We start from the raw sequence: 18,164 nt of genomic DNA, 5'->3' as shown, positions 1-18,164 counted from the left end.
AACCATAATTTCGCACAGACAAACGAGACCTCGGACTACTTTTAGATCAAACTGTGTTTTTAACATTCCACTGGATAAATATGATGACTGCACGTTCAGCACAGATGTTAAAATGGCTGTGCTGAACGTGCGCTCCCTTTTAAACAAATCATTTATTATAAATGACATAATTTTAGATAATAACCTGGACAGCATTCTCCTTACGGAGACATGGCTTGGCACTGATGCACCTGTCGTTCTCACCGAGGCTTCTCCACCCAATTTTAACTTTTTATTTTCAACTAGGGGGTGCAAAAGAGGGGGCGGTACTGCTTCAATTACAAAAAACAACATGCAAATGAACGAAGTCAATTTTAACAGCTACTCATCATTTGAATACCATGCCTTCGTTTTTAGCAGCCCACCAATCCTCTGTATAACTGTCTACCGACCACCCCAGTATTCTACTTCTTTTATTAGTGAATTTTCTGAGCTTTTATCAATTATTCATAGCTCTTTTAACAGAATTTTAATAACTGGTGATTTTAATCTACACGTTGACATTTCCTCAGACATAATGTCTAGAGATTTTTTAAATCTTTTACACTGCCTTGATTTTAAGCAACATGTCACGCAGCCGACCCACAGTAGGGGGCGCACCTTGGACCTCGTTATATCTTATGGTTTGTCCGTTGGTGCGCCCTCTGTTGTGGACCTGGCTGTGTCTGATCACTTCTGTGTGTTTTTTACAATCACCAGTTTTAAACAGCGGGAGGCCTCTGTGAGAACAGTGAGGAAGCGCTACCTAACTTCTGAAGTGGCAGAAAATTTTATCCAGATCTTACGGAGCACTCCTGCCGAAATTTTACCAGCACCACCATTTGAACAATAAAATAAGGTCAATACTAGACTCAGTGGCTCCACTTTTTATCAAAACAATTAAAACAAGACCCATACCTCCGTGGAGAACTGAGGATATTAAAAAACTTAATAGGGAATGCAGGAGTGCTGAAAGGAGATGGAGGAAATCGAAGTTGACAGTTCACTATGAAATACTACATCAACACCTCAAAATTTACAATAACACGGTCAAACAAGCAAGAATCTCCCACTTTCAAAACCTAATCCATGACCATAAAAATAATCCTAAAGTTTTATTCTCCACAATGGATGTTTTAATAAACAAAAACTTTAAAAGATCCTCCAAGACACCGGATAACGCCCTTTGTGAGGATTTTGCAGACCACTTCAGAAGAAAAATCAATGACATAAGATCCAGTCTTTTATCCCAACAGCTTTTAACACCTGGATTATTGCTTGTACCTGAGGAAACCCTGGAGAGTTTTACCCTGGTTGATGCGAAGACACTTGGTCGAGTTTTCTCCCAGGTAAAGCCCATGACCTGCCTTTTAGACCCAATTCCCACACCGTTTTTTAAAACACTCTATGGATCCTTTGAGGAACAGCTGCTGTATTTGGTCAATTGCTCTCTTCAGATGGGTGTCTTCCCCACCTCCTTTAAAACGGCGGTGGTGAAGCCCCTTCTGAAGAAGAGTGATCTAGACCCCAATGTTTTAAATAACTACCGGCCTGTATCCAACCTACCATTTTTAAGTAAAATTTTAGAAAAACTTGTTCTTAATCAAATAAATGAATTTTTAAACTCAAAACATATTTTAGAGACTCATCAGTCTGGTTTTAGGAGGAACCACAGTACAGAGACAGCACTTTTAAAGATTTTAAACGACATCAGGTGTAATTTAGATAACTATAAACTCACAGTCTTGGTTCTGCTTGATCTAACCGCCGCCTTTGATACAGTAGACCATCACATTTTATTAAATAGACTGAGGAACCTGATCGGCCTCTCTGGTACTGTTTTTAACTGGTTCACGTCCTACCTCACTGACCGAAGTTTCTTTGTAAGTATGGATACATGTTCCTCAGGAACCCAAAAGATAAAGTGTGGGGTTCCCCAAGGGTCAATTTTAGGTCCAACTCTTTTTAATCTTTACATGCTGCCCCTTGGGGACGTCATCAGGAGGCACAGCGTCAGTTTCCACAGTTATGCTGATGATACGCAACTGTACATCGCCGTGTCTCCTGATGACACAGGGCCAGTTGATGCCCTTTTACACTGTATTTTAGACATCAACTCATGGATGGCAGCAAACTTCGTGCAGCTCAACCTGGATAAAACAGAGGCTTTAGTTATTGGTCCTGAAGGCCAGAGAGAGAAAATTTTACCAAAGTTACAAGATTTTAAACCCTCAAAATCAGTAAAAAAAAATCTGGGCGTGATTTTTGACTCTGAGCTCACTTTTATTCCACACATCAAAAACATAACAAAGATAGGTTTTTACCATCTCAAGAATATAGCCAGAGTCCGCCCGTTCCTCTCTCAGGCCAGTACGGAGGTGCTGATGCATGCTTTTATTTCCTGTCGTTTAGATTACTGTAATGCCCTGCTCTTGTAGTGGGGGGCCAGTTGCCCCACTACGTAAGATCTATGTTTAACCTGATCACTCTATGTATTAACACTTGTAATTTAATTCTAAGTTCTAGGTCTGAAAATATCTAAGTCTCACCATAGAATCATCAAAGGAATCCAGGAGCCAAGTCTTCAGATGCCAAGAAGTAAAGTGTTTATTCTGTTTAATACAGGTCAAAACACTGAGAGAGATTCCGGAAGCCCTCTGAACTTACTGTCAGATAATACAATCTTTTATACCCTCTGAGCTGGGGTCAGTTCATGCCCTTAACCCATCCCTCTTTTTGCCACTGCCAGCTGCCAGTATTGCACAATTTAAGGAAAGAGCGAATCTTTACTCCCTAATAATTTTAATTGGAAACTCGTGGGCGGCCGGCACTTTTCCCCATGGGAGGCAGCCTCCCCCAAATTTTCTCACACGAACACCTGCACCCTTATCTCCAAACAATAATTTTGTTGATACTGGCAGTTACCCCAGAGGAAACAACCTACAGGCTATCTGTAAACCACTTCAGTCAGAAGGCAAAGGGCCTGCTGTCAGATACACACACAGACATAGATTTATTACAGCAGTGGATTAATTTTTCCACAACACTCTCTGGTCTTCCTAAAAAGAGCATGTATAACCTACAATTATTACAAAATTCAGCCGCACGAGTGCTGTTGAGGACCAGAGGGCGGGAGCATATAACACCTATTTTAAAATCACTGCATTGGCTCCCCGTGCGCTTCAGGATCGATTTTAAGGTTCTTTTATTAGTTTATAAGTGTCTTAACGGTCTTGGGCCTTCTTATTTGTCTGCACTACTTTTATTTTATCAATCCTCGCGGACCCTGAGGTCCTCTGGTGCTGGCTTTTTAACGATACCACAAGTTAGAACTAGAACACACGGGGAGGCGGCATTCAGTTATTATGGCCCCCGATTGTGGAACACCCTCCCAGAGGACCTCAGGGCCGCAGAGAATGTTGATGTTTTTAAAAAGAGGCTCAAGACCCATCTTTTTAATCAGGCTTTTAACTGACTCATTTTAATTCTTTATAATTTCTTAAGCTGACTTTTATTCTTACATTTTTTATTCTTACAATTTTTATTACTATTTTATGTATACATTTTTACTTATACATTCTTTTCTCTTATCTCAGTCTTAGCTTCCATACCTTTTATTTATTTATTGATGTATTTTTTTTTATTTTTTATTTGTTTTACTATTTTAGTCCCTCGTTTCTCCAGTGTTTCCTCCTGGGGGCCTACCACACCTGGAGTTGATTCTGGTCCACTGATGGGGGTGCCGGCCCGTGGATGGCCCTGGCCCGGGTGGCTGGAGAGCTTTACACCTTCGTGTGGAGCCTCTTGTCTGCCTGGGCTGGGGTGGTCCTTGTGTCGGCTCCCCTGCAGTCATGGTCCATGACTCCACTCGGTGTGTGTGGCCCCCAAAGATAGCTTCGTCCTCACTTTGGATTTCGGTGCCCAGCCATGTCTCCTCTATATCTCCTTACTGACAGATGGTGTATATGGGTGTGTGTATGTCAGTATGTTTGTGTGTGTGGGTATGTATGTCTGTTCGTATGTCTACGTATGTGTGTGAATGTATATGTGATTGTGTATCTGTGTGTATATTTGTGGGGGGTGGAAGGTTTTGGGTTTTTCACAGTGTTTTGTATTGTGTTGTTTTTGTTTTTATCCTCTGTGAGGCACTTTGTGTTACTCTATTGTATGAAAAGTGCCATATAAATAAAGTTGATTTGATTTGATTTGATCACTGTCCAAGTTACAGAAAAAACATATTTAGTGCGATCTTGCTAGCTCCACAAGCACTGTCATTGTCCTCTGCCTTCTTAAGCCCATGCCATTTTCCGAACGTGACAGTAAAACATTATTACACAACCTGCCACATCATCTAACATTTTGGGAAAATGTACACACACTAAAATATTTTTTATTATACACATCATAAATTCTATGCAGAAGTTATTTGGTCATACATTTTTTGTATAATAATCAGTGGTGGCTGGTGGTGAAATTTGTTGGGTGGGCTAACAAATGTTTAATACCGATTAAATGGTTAACACAGCTGCAAAAGCAACATCACCTATGATACACACGGTTACATCAATTACAGGTACACTATACTTTTTTAGTGCTCTACATCAACACTCTCTCTCACTCACTCACTCTCTCACTCACACACACACACACACACACACACACACACACACACACACACACACACACACACACACACACACACACACCACTACAAAACGTGTTCCAACTGCAACGACTGCCCACAGGTAGCCTGCTGCAACTGTCTTATTACAACGGTTTGGCGACATGTAGTGCAAAACACACCTTCAGTACAACAGATGACCTCAGCAAAAACAAGGTGTCACAGTCCTTTAACAGGTCCACATTTATTTTATTTATTTATTGTTTATTTAATAGGGACCAGTGTATACAATAAACATGTATAACACTGTGACATTTATAGCCAAAGCTAATTTGCAAAGTCCTACCTGGGCCTACCTTATTTGAAAAGAAGCTCACATCGACGGCCGATGTGATCCCAGTCTCTTAACTTCCAGCTTTTCCTCCAAAGACATTGAGGTAAATGGACATGAAAGCAAATAATCCACCTTGTTCATGCTAACGCCCGCCATAGCTTAACCTTTTCTCCCTCCTTCCCAACTCTGGCACAAATAGCAGCACCGCTGCGTTAACTCGCTGCTATTGGTCAAAGGTCAGTGGCCTGTGGGCTGACTGAAGTTAGCCCAAATGATCAGTAAATCACGGGGGAGGGACATGACACCTGTCAATCACTTACAAGAATGAAATGAATGAAAGCGGACTGTATCTGCTGGGGCTGTAAAAAATAAGCCCATTTAGAGATACTCTATGTTTTTCTTTTGACTGATTGGTGCTGTTGCTACCTTTATTTTCACTTAAACTTAAAACAATCTGTTGTAAGTTATTTGAAAAATAATTTTCTCATCTTTTTTTGTGTTGGCTTAGCCCTGTTAGCCCATTTATACCAGCTGTCCCTGATAATAACAGACAAAAATTCAGTACACCACACATTATGTGGTTCAGATACAGCTGCCTGTGATTATACACTTGGCCAGTAGGTGGTTTTGTGTGCATAAAAAGCTTCGAAAAATGAACACTTTCTCAAACCAACTGGCTGAAGTGGTTTGATAACTCACGAGGCTTCATCTCACCATTGCTAATTCCAACAGACAATGGTGGAAGCGAAGTCCAGGTGAGCGATGCAAGCAGGCAAAGAGTCCAGACTGGAAGGCAAAGTGCAAGAGCTTAGCACAAGGTTGTCAGAAAAGGGAGCTCGACTGAACAGGAGCCAGAACTGACTGAGGCTGTTCAACGGTCTGGTGCTGAGTAGGGTGCAGAATCTGGTCTTATGGAAAAGGAGGCAGTTGCCTTGATCACTCCCACCTGCTCCGGCACAATTCATCCACCTGCCTGCCAAGCCGTGTCACACGCCTACCTGAGGAAAGAGGAGAAGGGAGGGGGAAGGGAAAAGGAAAATCTGCCGCGACCTAGAGCCAGAGGTGGAGGGTGTTACAAAAGGAAGGTCATTGAAATATTTGGTCATTATCTAAACAAGGTGTTTTTCATAGTAAGAAAGTTGGATTACTGTTCTTCCTTGTCAAAGACAAGAATTGGCCTTTAGATATGTAGAGGTCTCAGACAGTACAGTTGCAAAATTCAGCATAATTTGAACCTTGGTTGGTTTCAGTCAATGGCTTTTGTTTGGTGGTGTGCAGCAAATCCTAGTCTAGCATTTTATTTCCAGCATGGACCAGAAAGCTTCGCTTATTTAGCTGACGGGGAGAATGTCTATTGACAGGGGCCAAAAATTAGACCAGTGAAGACTGAAGGTTAGGCAATAGTGAACTGTTTTTTGCTATCTGCATTTAACTGTCTAGGAATTTAGCACTTATCATACTTATCAAACATGTTAATACCTAATTTGGATTTAAAAATGTGACAGACACAGCTTGTATGAAAGCAACACAAATGCACAATGAAGAGAAAAGGCAATGCCCTATTGACTTGTCTTACTAGTATGGGTTGTGTAGAGGATGAAGTCCACAACTTTGTCCTCTACACAGCCCAACAACACCAAATAGTTTTAGTGTTGTTGTTCATTAACATGACTGAATCCTCTGCTTCATTGTCCTCTGCAAGTACCCAGGGCCAGGAGAGGGAGTGAGGGAGCAACCTACCGCTGCCAATTAGCTGGACATAGCGCCACAGAGAGACACAGAAGGGAACAGGGACCGGATGGACAGATAGGCTTTGCTCATCTTCACTAAATCAGGTTCTGTGTCCTAGTTGAAAAATGTGCCCAGGATCAGGGCACTGAAGTTGCAGCCATGAGATCCCTTGTGCTTTCACCTGGCATTTCGTCTGCATCCAGTTTCTGGGCCATTGTTGCCATCATCTGCTGATTTAACATGCTCCTCATCAGGCTCCACAATGTCTCCATTGCCAAGGCAGAGCTTTTGAAGGATGGTATGCACTTTTCTGTTAATACGTGGTTGTTTTACAGTTTAAGATTTAAATACGCAAAAAAGAAGATAAGATCGTGCTTTAATATCCATGCTATTCCAGAATTTTTGTCGAATGTCCGAGTACATGGTATGTTAAATGCAGTGTGCCAAAATAATAGAGTAACAAAAAATTTAAACTGAAACAGTAATAATGAAAAAATACTGTAAAAGAATGACAGTATAAACAGATACAAAGAAAAATAATCTGAAGATTGTCACTGGCACACCATAATATCAAAATATGTCATGATTAATGATCATTTTCAATGTGTTTTCTTTATCAGAGGGACATTTTTCAGAGCTTTTTTTTCAATTCAATACAACTTGTTCAGGTACAAATATCAGCTCAAGTCTCGTTAACAACTCCAAATTATATTTTCAAGCTATATTTTATTGCCAAACTAAACTGTCAGTGTTCTGGCCCCATATACTGGCTGGCCAGCTGAGCAGCATACAGCTGTGAACAAGGTCAGCAGCAAACTATATTTTGCAGGGAATCAGTGAGGACAAAGAGCTGGACAGGAGTGAGGATTAGGAGCTGGTCAACTGAGTGGCAAGATGGCAGTGGGAGACATGCTTAATCCCAGAAGGCTTATAAGAGGATGATTTATAGGAATTTTGGAAAACCGGATTAAGCAGGGAACTATGAGCTTGCCAACTGGATACATAACTGGACCTCTCATCATTCAAGATAGCAGAGCCGCCAGTCTCTGTTACAAAAAATAAAAAATAAAAAAAACATCTCTGTCTTCCTTATTTCTTGCAAGTTTAAGTGTAACTCAGGAAAGAGGACTTTAAAAACAGCTTTGAATATGCTGTATGAAGTAATGGTCACTAAAGTGTTTGTCTATGAAAACTTCAGTTGTCCAGTATATTGCAGTTTTGCATTTCTTGGTTATAATATATCCTATAATTCTGTATTTCTCTAACATCATTTATAAGAAGCAATTTGCAAATTACCACAAACCCCAAAATGCACCTGTGGTTAACGGGTATGATAAGTATTCATTTAACAGCTATTTAATCAATGACCAAAGGCTTGGCCAAATAAAAGAAAAATTCCATGACATGAGGGTGATTAGAATTTATTCTCTGGAGACATTGAGTCTGTAGCAAATTTCAGAACAATCCATCAGTGTTTGATAAATTTTGGTTTGAACCATGATGACAGACTGGTGAACTGAATGATTAACTGATGTTGGCATCCCAAGAGCCAGATATGAAATTTCAAAGTTTCTATTTACTGTCTGAGTCACTTGTCTGCATTAGGAGCATAGAGGTAGAAATTTTATAGAATTTCACATGGCAATCATAACTGTAAATCTGGCTATACTTCCAATGTGGATGTATTCTGTTGATTTACTATATGTTAGCTTTACATGATGCACCAGAGTTGTCATCGTGTCTGTGTTTATTACTACAATATCAAGTTGTATTAGACCATTTTCACTTTTTCTAGGCACTGCTTTATTTCCTCACAGTGTATTGACTTAGTAGACACAATACAATATGAGCAACATTTACAGACAATGTCATTGTACACAGGTATATGAAAGACATGTTTCTATGGCTTGAGTTGAGGGGAAATAAACACTGCTCAAAAAAAATTAAAGGAACACTCAATCATCACAGTATTACACCAGTTCAACTAAACTTGTGGGATATCAATGTCCAGTTAGGAAAACGTAAGTAATTGTCAATCCACCTCCCTCAAATGGTATCCTTTGAGCTGCTGGAGGCCTTTGATAAACAACCGTGCAGAAAGTGTACAAATGTTGTTTTTAGAAGTGAAACAAAGAACATCAGAGTAGTGAGTCCAGGTGCAATTAGTGCTGTGGAAATGTACTTCATACTGATTGTAGGCAGGTAATTCAAAAAGTTGTCAGCCTCAATAGAAAATGTCAGAGGAGAAAGATGTTCCTGTGTTATTTATCAACAACAGTTTGATTTAACTTCAAGTTTAGTCAAGCTGTTGTTTGACGGTGTCAGATCAGTTGAGGGAGGTGCATGCAGCAACAGTTCAAAGCTACATTTGGCTGCTTTTCCTTCTGCCAGCTTTAATGTGTGGATGGGCGCATTGTCCTGCAGCAACAGCACAGCAGCTTGAAGCTTTCCTCCCCCTTTTTCTTTGATTGCTTCAAACATTTGAGTTTATGTGGATGTTGATATAAGGCTTTTTTATGCCCCAAAATGGGACGTCCTATGTTTATGTGTGAGGCTGAGAACTTTTTTGAAGTGTCTTCACATCAAGCCAAAATGGAAACTGAAAAATTAAGAAGTCAAACTTTTGTACTGTGCTCTGAGGCACATTTCATTCATGTACATTTATTTGCACCTGGGTTGCAAGGTACCCTAATATTTCAGAATGACACGGGACAAAATGTGTTGCAGCTTTGGTATTGTAGGTCATGTTTTAAAAACTGATTTAGTTGTAAGTGATATATTTATGAACTGATCAGAACAATGCTTGAGATATAGGATGGACTTGTTGGACTCCTCTTCCTCATATACAACTCACTTTTGTATTGATGTACTGTGTAAGTGATCTAAATATTAAACTACCATTTTTTTATACCATTAACTGAGAGAATTCATCAAATTTTACATCACTTATTTCAAACAAGAAAGTAAAGTCAGAGTTATCACACCATAAGAGATCAATTTCAACAGTGTCCAAGTTTGCATAGTTTAATTTGTTTTTCATTACATTAGATGTTTGAACGGTTGAGAACAACTTTTTATAGGCACCTAAGACGTCACTTTTTACTGATGTCTGGGTAAATTAATTGTTACGTCACTTTGATATGGAGTTTTGGCAACATGGAAACGCTGTTATGAGGGTTAAGAATACACAGACTACTGTGTGATATTTTGCATATATACAGGGCATGCTACAAAATTTTATTCAACAGTTTCTTTGCTGTATCTGGAAACTTCAAGAACTTTTGTTTGTATCTATTTAATGGGCAAATGTTGATCTTAGCTTATTCCTCTCATGTAGTCTGTGTTATCTCCATGGATCACATTTCCTCTCTGCTATTTTAGAGCATAAAAAATGTCGTGGCATTCACCTTTTTTCTTTTTTCTTTTACAATACAACAAAAAGCCAGGTATTTATCAGTTTATATGGACACATAGTATGCATTTAGTTAGCTCGCAGATCTGAAAAGAGTACAGGTGTTTTAGGGCTTAAAGCTGAATCATTTTCTGAACACTATTTACAATGGTAACTTCAAATGAAGAAAGAACAAAATCGCAGACCTAGTCTTTAATAATGGCATAGGTTCATTTCTACAGATTTAGTTCTATGGTTTGCACATTTTTTATAAAGCAAACAAATTATTCCATACTGTACATTCATAGTAAGAGTGACTGTGGCTCAGGTGGAGAGCGGGTTGTCCACCGATCAATGTGTGGAGGGGCCAGGGATGGAACTGCCAACCTTGCAAAGTGTCCTTGGGCAAGACACTGAACCCCAAGTTGCTCCCAATTGCAGGCAGGCACCTTGCATGGCAGCTCTGTCACCATTGGTATGTGTGTGTGAATGTGTAAATGGGAAACATTGTAAAGTGCTTGCATACCTCAAAGGTAGAAAGGCTCTACATAAATGCAAACCATTCATTTAACATTTAAATGCTAGTGTACACAATCCTTGGCTACACAAAAGCCCTTATACTTTCTGTACTGAATCTCTGAGACAATAACAACATATTATCTATCAGTGACAAACACTTATTGTCTGTTTTTACTAATGAGCCCCTTCACCAACAAAGCCACAACTTTATTTTTTTTCTAGTAGCCTCATGAGATGGAATTGACGGTGGTTTTGCACTACATCGGTTCCCTTTCCCAGGAGGTGAGAACTTCATTAGCCAAGACCTCTAAAGCTCATTCACACATTCACAGAATGCCATACCTCATTTGTCCTATACCACTAAAAGAACTGTCACCTTTGTGCAGTGGAAGGTTTAGTATGTCCTCATAATTCTGGGAGCTATGTTGCAGGAAGTGCTAGCCCTTCGAATGGGCTCCCTAGGTAAATGGGTTCTAGGGAAGAGACAATGGGAGCTCACCACAGAGCTCAGTACAGGTGTATGTCTGGTGGCCAAGCCTTGAACCATGGCAAAGGGGAGAAATGATTCAAGGATTCAGAGCTACAGCACCATACCCTGATTAGAAATCAGGGCTCCCTTCTGGCACCAGTTCTGAAAGGGGAACTGGCTGGCAAGTGTTTGCGTCAGGGCCCTGCATCAGCCCCCACCTGACATCCCTTTATTCTCCCTGTCCCTCCTATTTCTGTTTCTCCCCTGTTCTACTTCATTCTCCCTCCCTCTCTATTCCACCTACACCTGGCAGGCATCATTGTCATAAAGTTCTTCAATGGCAACACGCCAAGTGTGGAGAAGATTTGTCAAAGTATGTTGGAATCTTGTTCATGAATGACAGAAAAATGGAGCATGAGACAGATGGATTGATGTTGGGTCATCGACAATGCAGGCCTTGGACTGTTATAGTGAAAGAGGACCTGGCCCATGAGGCTGAGTTCTTGATTTACCAGTCTATTTTTCAACACTCATGTACTGTTATAAGCTTTGGTGACCAAAAGAAAGAGACACAAGTGGCAAAAATTAGATTTCTACATAAGTTGGCTAGAAAAATCGAGCTTGCAAAGAACTTCACGTGCTGCTGAGTTAAAAAACACAACTAGCTACATGCTGTGAGTGCTACAGTGGAACTCCCTTACAGCATTCAGTTTCATGCACAAGCAAATCTTAACCTTGAATCCTCAAACTGAAGTGAGATACCTTACTTTTGAAAATGTCAGTTCTACTGTGCTATACAGTAGTTTCTTCTTGGCTAGTTTACTGTAAAGCAGCATAAGCTCCAGAAACAATCATGATGCTACAACTGTGTGGCAAAGAGGTGAGTACTGAACTATGAACCTCATAAAGAGTGTTCATATGTGTCAAAATCTCATTAGTATAAAACTAGCAGCTTAATCCAACGCCAGCCTTAACTTACAATAAAGGACAGAAATAGTGATGTAACACCTTGTTGCTATGTGCAGTGATTAAACGCTTACTGGTGCTGTGATAGATGGTGAGGAAGCTGCATAGTGATTTCCACTTCAGTACATATGTGCAAAACTTCATGGCAAACTTATGAACCTCTGCCATTTCTAAAGAAAGAGTCTTTCACATGCAATAAAACTATAAAAGGAAATTGAAGAACTTTATGATCTGTATTGTGAAGGACACTGTTTTCACAACATATTCCGAAATGAGATAATAATTTAGAGCTGGAAATTTTAAATATAGGACTTCAGATCCTTGACTGAATAGCATATGAATGACAATTCTCACATTTTTTTTGTAATTTAGGTATAAATTATGGCTGCTATAAAAACAACCATCATTGTACATGACAATTCACACAGGCCCTTATTAAATAAACTGATAATAATTGTAGTGCTGTGAGGTGTTTTAGGTGAATGTCTTAGGTTTTGAAAACTCACTATTAATCTCAATAGCTGAATTGTTGAACATTTGGGTTTACATCACAGGAGCTGGTTGTCTTTCTTATTAAATAAACAAATATACTTTTAAGAGAGGGAACAATGCCCTCCATTTCTTGCTACAATGGCAAAATGCAATGCCATATCCTTTCTGCTTTATAATAATATCAATAGCACAGTGGACTAGAGTAAACAAACTTGGAGCTTTTTTTAAAGTTTAATGGCAATCTCTCTACTGTGTAAACCAGAGCGAACATTTTAGTTAGTTACAAATGTCCACAGCTAAAATAATGGAAATTTAGACTTATTTTCATTATTTTTTCTTGCTCTTGCTCTGGATGAAGATGCTGGACAAGCTGAAGGACTGAGCGACTGCTTTAACTAATTTGTTAAGCCCAACTCCAACAATAGGGTCTGCAGCAATGAGGCATGTATATTCAGTAACTTTTAAAAAAAAATGCCTGTTTTCTAAGGAGCTAATATGTCTAACTATTCTAACTATGATGCTTTAATTCTGTGAATTGCTTGCAGATGTTGAACTGTAAAATTCTTGTGACATGTTAAACTCCAGTTGTCCTTCTTTAAGGTATTGGTTCTATAGATACAGATAACCAATCCAATAAACCAGATTGAAAAGGCCGAAAGCAGTGGGAAAGAATATTCGTGAATAGGAGTCAATCTTGGAAACTCGCACATGCATCCTGTTTTCACGCCAGGCACCAGAACGGCAGTCATCAAAGCAGCAGAAGAAGCTTGTGCAGTCTTTTCCATCTAGACACTCATAAGCATAGTCATCCTCCTCATGATAGGGCATAATGTTATTCATCTGCAACAAGGATGTGCCAGGTCGGATGTTCACCATGCTGGATGCTTTCTGCTGTGGAGGTAGCATTTAGTATGTCACTATTACTTTTAGTGGATTCAAAATAAAATCACATCTTGTAGAGAAAAAAACAAGAGATAAAATGATTGCTTGGTACCTGTGTGTTACTGTTGGCTTTTGCCTTCTTGGTCTGTCTGTTGCTGGTGAAGTAGTGTAAAGTGCCATACTCCATAAGAGCAGCGAAGGTGAAGATGAAGCAGACAGAGACGAACAGATCCATGGCTGTGACATAGGAAACTTTGGGCAGTGACTTCCTGGAGATGGTGCTTAGAGTCGTCATGGTAAGCACTGTAGTGATACCTAAATTAGATTGTCACAAAAACAATTCTTGATCGTCAAATATTAAAATTTTAAATATTAAATGTTGATTGTTGAGTCCTGCACATGTATAACCATTAAGAGTTTAGATTAAAAAATGCACTGGTCTTAACTGTGATATAAGCAGTATTATTTGATGACTTTGGCAGAAAATGTTGTATCCAAATTTCCATTACTCAGAGTAAGAAGTTGACAGGAGTTGTCTGGCCTTGAGACAGACTTTATTATGGTGTTATCATATTCAAAACAACGAAAATTTGTACTCTTACTAGTATAGTGCTTGAAAAAAGAAAATATAAAACCTAGAGATGTGCGGGCTGGGACTGCATCCTTGTTGATCCAGAAGGAGACCCAGGACAAGACCACAATCATGCTGCATGGAATGTATGTCTGAATTGTGAAGTAGCCCATTCTGCGACTCAGGTCAAAAAAGATCGTCATGATTACATATTCCCCTGAAAATGTAACAAAAACAGTAAAAGAATTCATTGAGTTTAGGTGATGATGTTAGACTGTACACTCCCATACTCCAAATTTTAAACTCTTATGATATCAATATAGAACCTGAGACTGGCGACATGTGAGATGACTTGGACATAATCTCGAACCTGATTGTGTGTGTGCCACATCAGAGGTGTTCCTCAGCCCTACAAAGGCAAACTGATAGAGTCTCCAGTACCGCTGGTCGGCCACCTCCACAGCTCGTCTCTGCCATCGATACATGATCTCATTCTTGGGATAACCATCTGTAGAAACCCCCAAAACAAATGAATGACAGATAAATTAGAAGCCTTACAAATACCTCTAATATCTAACAGAAAACTTGTATCTGTCATTGAGTGAGCTATGCAACACAAGGAATGGGGAACATTCAAGATATAATTGACGTGCCCAGTCTCATGAAATTTCTTCAAATGAGCAAAATTTCTTCCGTTGCAATAACAGTCTATGCATTTCAGTGTGGGATATTTGCAAGTCAGCTTTGATAGTCCTTCCTGTAACAGTTTGTATAGATATGAATTGGTGCTTGCTTACTAAAACACATTGTGAAAATAACTGCTCTATCTGAGGTATACATTAAAGGAGGCAATAAATTTTACTTGTCATTGATGCATTGCGTAGTGGTTTGTTTGTTGAACCAGCAGAAGTTTATACAGATTACTCTTGTAATGATTTAAAAATTGACAATTAAAGTGCCTCATGTTTGCAAGATTGAAAATACTCAAACTTCTCAGTGAAATATATTTTTGGTTAATAAATGTCTTCCAAAATGACCTGTATGACCATTCTAATACTTTTAGGTTATGTTAAGTTTTAGGGAATATGCAAATAAAAACACTTAGTTATACTAAGGGAAAGATAGTGGCCATAGGTAAGGATTGAGATTGACTTTAAGTCTCCTTAGAAAAACACTATTGGCTGTAGAAAAAAAGGGCATGGTCGAAAGTCTCTGATGCTAAAATGAAAGTACCATGCTTCGACTCAGACCTCCTTTGCAATGGCAATCTACTTCAATTACTGCTACAGAGAGAGCATTATTTGCACAAGTGTACAAGAATGTGTGCTTTGTTCTTATGCGCATTTATGTAAGTATGTGTGTATGTATGGATGTATATATAAAACACAGTGGTGGAGAAAGGTTTTCGGACACCCATGCATTTGTCAAATATTGAGAATCACTCTTAGGTCTTCAAGTGCAGTTTCTTTTAGTATAGTCACTACCATAATACTAAACAAATCCTAAAAACAAGCCACTAAAAACTTAAAATTTATTGGTTTTATAGAAATACATAAGAAATTTTGAGTACAGAGAACCCTCGTTTATCGCGGGGGTTACGTTCCAAAAAGAACCCGCGATAGGCGAAATCCGTGAAGTAGTCAGCTTTATTTTTACAGATATTATACAATACCGCACTTGGGGGAGCGCTGCAGCTGCAGCCAGGTGGACGCCGCGGCGGTACTCTTGCCTCAGAGAGTGGGCCGGCTGAATCAACTGGAGCAGTCGGGGGTGGGGAAGGCTCGCGCTCGCCCTCTTCTCCTGGGGAGCGCGGCTGCGGTGGCCTGAGATGGCTGGGGAAAAATATTAGGCTGCTCCGTCGGCTCCGTCTTTCAGGGTGTCTCACTACATGGAGACCAAGGAGAGAAATGATCCAGCGCTCCACAGCAGGCAGCGCTGGCCTGTATGGCAGAGGAGACGAGGCGCGGAGACTGTTCACGTTGGTCAGTCCCTTAGCCAATCAGGATGCAGAACACAATGAACTGTTTTAAAAAAGCATAAAAAAACTGCACTAAAAAAATCTGTGAAACAGCGAAGCCGTGAAAGGTGAACCACGTTATAGCGAGGGTTCACTGTATTGTGGCATTTTGGTACCAGTGATCCAGTAATGAAGTTCGTGTTTTTTATTAAAGACAGAATTTTTGTTGCCATGCTTCGTATCTATATAAAGCTAGCACATTTGAAAATTCTTCAGAGACAAAAATGGGTAAAACGAGGAACCTAATGCAGTAAACAGATTCTCAGCCAGGAAGGGTATAGCTGCCATCAGACAGCCAGGAAGTGCAGATGCAGTTCTTCAGTAGTTCGAAACACTCTGCAAAAATACAGACGAAACAACAGCTTGGAAAGCAAACCCAGATCTGAGCATCCAAGGGTTTCTTCAGCAAGAAATGGCCGCATCCTGATCCGCATGTGCAGGGAAAACCACCAGATCACATCACAGGACATCCAGTTTCCAGCTTTATCTTTCTCTTGCTAAGGTGAGGTATGCAGAAGGCCAGGCAAAGCATTATCTCCAACGTGTACAGTACCTACTTTCAAGCGTGAGAAGATGGTGGAGCCAGTATCATGGTTTGGGGATGCATGAGTGCTGCTGGTGTTAGTCATCTCACTGTCTGTGATGGCACATTGAACTCTGCCAAGTGTTGTGCCATTCTTGAAACTCACATGCTCCCTTCTGTACATGCATTGTTCTGTCGAGGTCAAAACTGCATTTTTCAACAAGGTATTGCCCCTTGCCACACATCCAGGGCCAGTAGAACTTGGCTCCAGGAGCACAGCATCCAGGTCTTAGAGTGGCCAGCTCAACCACCGGACATGAGCCCCAATGAGAATCGATAGTGGATTATCAAAAGGTCTGTTTCAAAACACAAACCAAAGAAAAAGCAATAAAGCAGTAATTCAAGAAGAATGGGACAAGATTACCGTTCAACAGTGTGAAAGGCTCATGGGGAACATGCCAGCCAGGATTAGAGTTAACTACATGCTAATGGCAGGACTACGAAATATTAGATTATGTGATAGTTTATTTATTTTTTTGTTCAATTTTGAACACATTCTCTGCTATCTGTTAATCTGTTATCTGTTTGGAAAATTAACATATTGAAACTGTCAAGAATTTTGTTTAGTTTTTCTCGTAAATGATAAACAAACAACAAACAATCTCATTTGCATCTGTTGTATGTCTGTCTAATGCAGCCACACTGCTTGAAACACAAAAAATGATTTTTCCACAAATATTTCATGATAATATTTGAGACTGTGTAAAATTTTAAGAGTGTCCAAAAACTTTTTTCCACCACTGTATATACTACCGGTCAAAAGCTTTAGAACGCCGCAGTTTTTCCACTTTTTATTAAAATTCCAGTACTTGAAGTCCAATGAATAGCTTGAAATGGTACAAAGGTAAATGGTGAACTGCCAGAGGTTAGAAAAAAATGTAAGGTTACCCAAAATGGAAAAGTAATGTGCATTTCAGACTTATATACAAATGCCTTTTTCGTGGCACAAGAAATGTGTTTACAACTTAAAGTTGTTCTGTAGCACTGGAGGTTGATCAAAACTTGGAAATTGGTGCTACCAAATCCTACAGGTGACCCAACTTTTCTTGATTACTCACAACCCCTTCTGTCTGCATAAAAGTAGTGCTGGATGCTGGATCCTCAAGAGCACTATTTGAACAGTACTGTACTGCTGAAAGTAGCATGTTGCTATAAAACAAAAAAAGGCAATTAATAACACTTAAAACCCCCAAAAATTTAGGTCTCTCCTACAAAGAAATTGTGAAGAAAGTCAAGGTATCAGTGAGTAGTTTTCTTCAACATCAAACGGCACTCAGAAATGGGGGTATACTCTGACAGGAAGAGGTCTGGAAGATCAAAAGCCACAACAGAATCAGAAGACAAGTTTCTTAGAATCATCAGCTTGCATGATAGGTGGCTCACAGGAAAAAAAAAAGCTTTAAGCACAGCTTTATGGTGGTCGAAGTAAGCAAGTCTCAGTTTCAATTGTGAAGAAAAGATTTGGAGTTGCAGGTTTGACAGGTGGAGTTGCAGCAAGAAAACCATTGTTCAGGTGTCAGAATAAGAAAAAGAGGGTTGCCTGGGCCTCGAAACACCGCCAGTGGACTAC

The 18,164-nt window shown here is 39.8% G+C and overlaps 1 protein-coding gene across 3 annotated transcripts in view; it reads right to left on the bottom strand.

Annotated features, from left to right (window-relative positions):
- Positions 1 to 8,109: 8,109 nt before the first annotated feature.
- gabrg1 (gamma-aminobutyric acid type A receptor subunit gamma1) overlaps positions 8,110 to 18,164 on the bottom strand; it is a 30,098-nt gene continuing 20,043 nt past the window's right edge. For 2 of the 3 annotated variants that reach the window (XM_051947053.1, XM_051947061.1), the window contains 4 exons: positions 14,365 to 14,502; positions 14,059 to 14,211; positions 13,536 to 13,738; positions 8,110 to 13,432 (listed from right to left, as the gene is read on the bottom strand). In XM_051947053.1, the coding sequence (XP_051803013.1) occupies positions 13,151 to 13,432; positions 13,536 to 13,738; positions 14,059 to 14,211; positions 14,365 to 14,502 (776 nt within the window). In that variant the 3' untranslated portion in view covers positions 8,110 to 13,150. The remainder of the gene's footprint in view (positions 13,433 to 13,535; positions 13,739 to 14,058; positions 14,212 to 14,364; positions 14,503 to 18,164) is intronic. The other variant, XM_051947056.1, reaches the window with a different exon arrangement.

This window comes from Acanthochromis polyacanthus, chromosome 1, assembly GCF_021347895.1.
Source record: "Acanthochromis polyacanthus isolate Apoly-LR-REF ecotype Palm Island chromosome 1, KAUST_Apoly_ChrSc, whole genome shotgun sequence".
NCBI lineage: Eukaryota > Metazoa > Chordata > Actinopteri > Pomacentridae > Acanthochromis > Acanthochromis polyacanthus.
Note: the sequence above shows the minus strand (reverse complement) of the source record. Positions and strands in the feature narration are given on the sequence as shown.